The 7195-nt window shown below is 51.9% G+C and overlaps 1 protein-coding gene across 1 annotated transcript; it reads left to right on the top strand.

Annotated features, from left to right (window-relative positions):
• Positions 1 to 878: 878 nt before the first annotated feature.
• On the top strand, positions 879 to 6974 carry LOC138996867 (cytochrome P450 2A13). The gene is made up of 9 exons (XM_070398084.1): positions 879 to 1086; positions 1567 to 1729; positions 2518 to 2667; positions 2841 to 3001; positions 3469 to 3645; positions 4621 to 4762; positions 5208 to 5395; positions 5851 to 5992; positions 6541 to 6974. Exons 1-9 carry the CDS (start codon positions 907 to 909, stop codon positions 6720 to 6722), a joined length of 1485 nt encoding a protein of 494 aa, XP_070254185.1. The 5' UTR covers positions 879 to 906; the 3' UTR covers positions 6723 to 6974.
• The last annotated feature ends 221 nt before the right edge of the window (positions 6975 to 7195 follow it).

The following is a 7195-nucleotide window of genomic DNA, read 5'->3' as shown; positions in this document are numbered from 1 at the left end:
CTCTCTGTAAATTATAACCCTGCAGACAGTTGCGATTTTTTCGTACTGTATTGCAGTTGTCATTACTATTTGCAAGTCCTGGCCCATCCCTCTGCCAATGAAACCATGAGTTACTCTTCTCCAGTTCTGTGGAAAGTTCCACTGAGATGTGGCTCTGGTTGTCTCTCCCTTTCCCAACCAGGAATGGGCAGTCCTGTGGCATGCCATCTTGACTCCGCTTTGAGGTGTCAATGAGGATTCTGGGCATCAAGAGGCGGTATTATGTCCAAAACAAAAGCAGGTCAGCATCTGGGTCAGGAGCTGACTCCATGATCCAGCTGGACTCCTCATATATTTCTTCCTCCAGGAAGCCCACATCCACGGCTGGGGTGCTTCTCACCTCAAGACCTTCAAATCCATTCTCTGGAATCTCCAGTCCTGAGATCTTTAAACCTACATCCCTCCTCAGCAAAAGATCCCTAAATCCACAGCCACATATTCTGTCTTATTCCAATACCCTTAAATCTTTTATTCTTCTCTCTCAAGACCCCAAACTCCACAACTTTGATGTTCTTTCTCACTCTGAGACCCCAAATCCCAAGCTCAAGGGCTCACACATGCAAATATTCCAGAATCTTCAGCTCTGAAATTTGTCCCCCCCCTCGTCCTCCCCCCACCCAAGTCCACAGTCCTGGGCTGGCCCCTCAGGAGAAGCCACAAATTCAGACTTGTTAATCTGCTCTGGAGTCCCTCCCTCCTCCATTGCTGGCTGCATCCCAAGCTAGGCGGGAGCATGGTGGGGGGTGTAATTGGAAGGTTAAATGAGACAGTTACATAATCAGGACCAAAGGCCGCCCCTCTCTGCCAGGTAGTATAAAGACAAGCTGTCCCAGCCTTCACCATGTGACTCTCACTCTCAGTGCCACCATGCTGGCGTCAGGGCTGCTTCTGGTGGCTTTGCTGTGCTGCCTGACAATAATGGTCTTGATGTCTGTCTGGCGGCAAAGGAAGTTCTGGGGAAAGCTACCTCCTGGTCCCCGAGCGCTGCCCTTCATCGGGAACTACTTGCAGCTGAACACAGAGCAGATGTACAACTCCCTCATGAAGGTGTCATGAGGCAGGGAAATGGGTGTTAGGGTGGGGTTGGGGGCCTGCCCAGTCTGGCTGAGACTTTGTGGCAGGGGATTGGCAAGGTTGGACTGAAATCTTAGGAAGGAGTAGGTTGTTTTTAAAATATATGTTTGTATTGATTCCAGAGAGAGGAAGGGAGAGGGAGAAAGAGAGAGAAACATCATTGGAGTCCCAAACTTGGGTATGTGCTCTGATCAGAATCAGGGAATCAAGCTGGTAACCTCTCGGTGCATGGGACGATGCTCAAGCAACCGAGCCACACCAGCCAGGGCAAGAGGGGGGAGTTTTGAAGGTTTAGTACTGGGGTTCTAGCCAGGAAAGACCAGATCTTGGGATGTCCAGTTCCTTGACTGTCAGAACTCGGGCAAAGTGTATCCCAGTCTGTGAGGTCTGGGTACAGAGTCAGTTCAGAGTTGGGGCTGCTCCCTCTCACCCACTCCCCCGCCTCTCCATCAGATCAGCAAGTGCTACGGTCCCGTGTTCACCATCCACCTGGGCACTCGGAGGATCGTGGTGCTGTGTGGACATGAGGCTGTAAAGGAGGCTCTGGTGGACCAGGCTGAGGAATTCAGTGGGCGAGGCGAGCAGGCCACCTTTGACTGGCTCTTCAAAGGCTATGGTGAGGGGGACTCTGGGAGGGGGAATGTGGTCAAGCAGACTTGATGGCCTCAGTGTCCCAGCATTCTTCTCCCAACTCACCACCCACTCAAGGCTGAGGCAGAGCCCCTCCTCGGTCTCCTCTGCCCCGTTCTGTTTATCCCTGTGTCCCCTCTAACTTGTCTTAGTGTTTCTGCGTCTCCCTGCTTCTCTGTGCCCCATCTACTGGTTCTCTCTCACTAGATCGCTCCTCTTTCTCTGTATCTCTTAGATGCTCTTGGGATTTTTGCTTTGGAACCCTGGTCCTCTGTCTCCAAGTGTCATTTGTCTTTTTCTCCTTCTCAGCTCTGTGCCTCCCCATGGTTCTCTCTCCCTCTCCTTGCCTCTCTTTTCCTTTGTCTTAGAATCTCACATTATTTCTGCTTCACAATCCCCATGCCTCCACCTCCTGGTAAAAGCCTCTTCTCTCTTCCAGGCCCTCTCTGTTTCTCAGTATATGTTTTTCTCTCTTCTCCAGGTCAGTCTTAGAATCCTTCTCAATTTTTACTCCCACTTCCCAGATCTCCACATATCTCACTTCCCCTCCTTCTCTCCTGCCTCTTTCTCTTCATGTGAGTGTCTCTGCATCTCTGTTTCTCTGTACATCCGTGTTGCCCCTTTTCTTCTAATTTTCTTCCAACCTGGTCCGTTTCTCTTTCTGTATTTCTCTGACTCTGAGTGTTCTCTCTCTCTCTCTCTCTCTCTCTTCCCCCATCTCCCTCTGACCCCGCCCCTCTCTGGCCACTCCCCACTCCTACATTCCCTCCCCAGGCGTGGCATTCAGCAATGGGGAGCGCGCCAAGCAACTCCGGCGCTTCTCCATCAGCACGCTGCGGGACTTCGGCGTGGGCAAGCGCGGCATCGAGGAGCGCATCCAGGAGGAGGCGGGCTTCCTCCTCGAGGCCTTTCGGGGCACGCGCGGTGAGCCTGGCACCCCAGAGAGCAGGGGAGGAAAACGCGCGTCCTGGCCTGGGAGGGGAACTAGGTTGGGGGAAGGCGTTCCTCGAATTCTCAGACTGGCATCCGACCACCAAGTTGACTCTCCCCCATCCCTCCCCGTCCCCGCCCGCCCCCCCTCCCCTCCGGCCCCCCAGGTGCCTTCATCGATCCCACCTTCTTCCTGAGCCGAACTGTCTCCAATGTCATCAGCTCCATTGTCTTTGGGGACCGCTTTGACTACGAGGACAAAGAGTTCCTTTCACTGCTGCGCATGATGTTGGGAAGCTTCCAGTTCACAGCTACATCCACAGGGCAGGTGACTGATCCCAACCTGGCTCTACTGTGGCCTTAGCACAACCAGCCACCGTCTCCCTTACCCTGACATAGGTGCCCCAAGCTCCTATCCTCCTCCAGACCAGGGTCCCCTCAAAACCAGCCTTCTCCCTTGGACAGCTGAACAGTTGCACAGGAACTCAGGACAGGGGCCCAATACCCAGTCTCCAATACCTGGATGTCTCAGCTGATAGTCCCCTTACAAAAAAAAGAAAGGGAAGGAAGGAAATCTGGATGTGTCTCAGTCCATCTCCTCTAAATCCGTGGACAGGAGTCCTCACACTGATTTTGCATGAAAGCTTAGATATCTGTTTCCATCCAGCCCCATCTAAAAGCCTAAACACCTGCAGAGGTGCCTTTACCGGTGACTCCTTTGCCCCGCGACAGGCCCCACTCCCTTCAGGTGATGTCCACCGACAGCTGTCCTTCCCTTTCCTTCTCCCCCCTCAGCTCTATGAGATGTTCTCCTCAGTGATGAAACACCTGCCGGGGCCACAGCAGCAGGCATTTAAGGAGCTCCAGGGGCTGGAGGACTTCATAGCCAAGAAGGTGGAGCAGAACCAACGTACATTGGATCCCAACTCCCCTCGGGACTTTATTGACTCCTTCCTCATCCGCATGCAGGAGGTACATGCCAGCAGCCAGGGCAAAGAAGACCAAAGCCTAGCAGATGAAAACCAGGCGGGGGTCGGGGGACGGGGGACAACAGCGGCTCATTCAGATGACTCCCCCATCGTAACCCTCAGAATCCCAATTATAGTTCACAGTTCTCTCATCTGAGCCTTTACCCATGGGCAGGACTTGTGTGTGGAAATCATCATAATAAGCACGTCTATAGCACTGCCGTGCACCGGGCACTATTTTAAGAACTTTACGGCTTTCACCTATTTAACACTCACACCAGCTCTTGGAGAAGGTTCTACTATGACTCCAATGTTACAAATAAGGACACTATGGCCCAGAGAGTGTAAGTGCCGTGCCTGGGGTCACACACCTAGCTCCCACTCTGGTCTCTTAGACTCCAAGGCTGGTGCTTTTAGCCACCATGCTCTTACCTTTCATTCCTTGGTCATCAGACACACCTGTGTGGACAGGTGACCTTGCTTTACTATGTGACATGGGAGGGTCCCCACTCCTAACTGGAAGGGCTTTATAGAGTCTGAAGTTCAAGGGGAAAGGATCAGGGAGTGGATGTTCCATAGTAAGCTTCAAGGGTAAGGCTGCAGGGGGCAGGGAAGTGAAGGAATAGGATGCTGTTGCTTAAAATCTGGTCTGTGCCTCAGAAAATGTCTCTCTTCCACGCTTTCTGATGCATTCCATCATGGTCTCTCTCGCTCACTGTCTCTATTCCGTCATTTCTAAATATTTCTATAATTAGAAAGCAGCAACTAAGTGGGTAATTAAAGAACACATAGTCATCTGGGTAAGGAGTGTGGGAAGAACATTTGGGTAGAGCCACCAGCCTGGAAAAGGCCTGGCAGAACTAGGGTCCCTCTTCCCACCTTTGGTCCGGATCTATAAGAAGTGTGTCCAGAGGAAAAACCCCAGAAGGGCCCTGAGAGCCTGGGGGAGTGGGCTTGGCCTGAAGCTCTCTCTCTGCAGGAGCAAAAGCACCCCAACTCTGAGTTCCACATGAAGAACCTGGTAATGACCACGCTGAACCTTTTCTTTGCGGGCACCGAGACGGTCAGCACGACCCTGCGTTATGGTTTCCTGTTGCTCATGAAGCACCCAGATGTGGAGGGTAAGGCTGCAGGGGGCGGGTAAGGCTGCAGCAGCCAGGGCAAAGACCCTCAAAATTCCTCTGAGCCCGCTGCAATATCCCAACCTCTCTCAAATTTCTGGACTTTCAAACACACCCTGCTATCCAGAGACTGGGTGATGATATTCAGCTAATAGGGACCAGCCAAGTTTCATTAGCTGTCAACATATTGAAAAGATCTGAACTGATTGGTAAATAGCTCCACCAAGTGCCCACTACCTGCCGCTCCAGACCATCCCCCAAGACTCCTCCCTTGCAGCTTCCCCCATGATTTTGGCACAACCAGGTTAACAGGACCCTGCGCCAACAATGCTTAGACCAACCCCTGTTTCGAATGATCATATATCCATCCAGTTGTACATATTTGGGCTATCATTCCTGCCCCGAGACCCCTAGCTACCTAAACATATTCCTCCTTATCCCACAGCCAAGGTCCATGAGGAGATTGACCGGGTGGTTGGCAAAAACCGTCAGCCCAAGTTCGAAGACCGGGCCAAGATGCCCTACACAGAGGCGGTGATCCATGAGATCCAGAGATTCGGAGACATGATCCCCATGGGCCTGGCCCGCAGAGTCACCAAGGACACCAAGTTTCGGAACTTTCTCCTCCCTAAGGTGCTGCCCTTGCTCAGCCTAGAGGGACCTCCAACCTGCACCCTGTGACCCAGCACCCCATCCTCCTTAGAAGCTTCCCAGCCCTTGTCCCCCTCCCTCAATCAAAGACTTCCCCAATCACATGTCCCTTCAACCTTCCCACTCAGAGACACCTGAATCCCGTATCTCCCCAAGACCTCAGGGAATATGAACCCCATGTCCCCTAAACATCCTGCTTCGAGTGACATGAACTGCATGTACCCCAAAGCTTCTGCTTCAGGAGACACAGACCCTATACTCCCCGAAATTCCTGTCTCAGGGACAGAAATGGCACATCCCTCAAAGCTCCTCCCTCAGAGAGGACCCTGACTGCCATTTCTCCTTACCCAGAGCACCCACATTCCCCCTCTGACCCCATATGCTCTCTGCATACCCATTCCCCCTTCACCTTGTCAATCCTTCCTCCTCCCCACCAGGGCACTGAAGTGTTTCCTATGCTGGGCTCCGTGCTAAGAGACCCCAAGTTCTTCTCCAAACCTGGAGATTTCAACCCTCAGCATTTCCTAGATGAGAAAGGGCAGTTTAAGAAGAACGATGCTTTTGTGCCATTTTCCATTGGTAAGAGACCACGGTCTGTTAGCAAGCCACCCGTCACACCAACAGGGACCTCCTTCATCCCAGTTCCCCTCTCTGAGATGTAGCCTAGTAGCTTTCTCCAGCTTGCAAGTCCCTCTTATTATCTACCCTGCAGCCAACCAGCTGTAACCCTCTTAACTAACACCTACCAAAACTCAGGCAAAAGGAAAGGGGTGATAGTACCTATTTCAGAGATGGGAAAAATCAAGACCCAGAATGAGTCAGAGATTTGCCCAAGGTCACTTGAATTCTTCAGATTCCTAAGGAGATGATAGCACAGCAGCCATATGTGTATGTTTAGGGGGAAGGGTCGTTTAAAATTCCCATTGCTACAGTCTACAATGGTTCACCCCCATGCCATGTACAAGGGAAACTGAGGCTCAGACAGGATTAGAGACTTCTCTGAAAATCTACAGGCCACGGTATTCCATCCCCTCCTCCCCGGGGAGAATGCAGCTGGAGATCGGGAGAGGGAAGAGGTGGCAGTGAGAGTAGGCCTCACCTCCACCCTTCCGACCCTATCTTGCCAGGAAAGCGGTACTGTTTTGGAGAAGGCCTGGCTAGAATGGAGCTCTTTCTCTTACTCACCACCATCATGCAGAACTTCCGCTTCAAGTCCCCGCAGTCACCCAAGGATATCGACGTGTCCCCGAAACATGTGGGCTTTGCCACCATCCCACGAAACTACACCATGAGCTTCCTGCCACGCTGAGCTAGAGCTGCCACAGGGCAGGGCTAGTGGGAGGAGCAAATGGGAGGGCGGGACCTGGAGGGGCGGTACTAAGGATGGGGGTGGGGTGGAGGAAAAGAAGGTGCAAGGTGGATTAGAGAGTAAGAAGAAACAGATGGCTGTCTGTCCACCGTGCTAGAGATAGATCCTTCAGAGTTGGGGTGAGATAAAGCGAAACCTTACACTATACCGTGAATGATGATGATAATAATAGTAACAGCTATTATTTATTGAGCAAGTATTTGGTGTCAGCTCTGTGCTAAAAGCGTTACACACTCACCTCCCTTAATGCTCACAGACCTATGGGAAGGGAACTGTGTTCATACCCATTTTACAGGTGACACAGCTGAGGATCAGAAAGTTTAAGTCTCTATCTGAGACCCCACAGAACACAATAAGTGCTCAGCAAGTACTCGGACACAGATCTGTGCTGGGATGACTATACATAGCCCATT

The sequence above is a fragment of the Myotis yumanensis genome, unplaced genomic scaffold, assembly GCF_028538775.1.
Source record: "Myotis yumanensis isolate MYYU_CA2020_CCGP unplaced genomic scaffold, mMyoYum1.0.hap1 SCAF_18, whole genome shotgun sequence".
Lineage (NCBI taxonomy): Eukaryota > Metazoa > Chordata > Mammalia > Chiroptera > Vespertilionidae > Myotis > Myotis yumanensis.
Note: the sequence above shows the minus strand (reverse complement) of the source record. Positions and strands in the feature narration are given on the sequence as shown.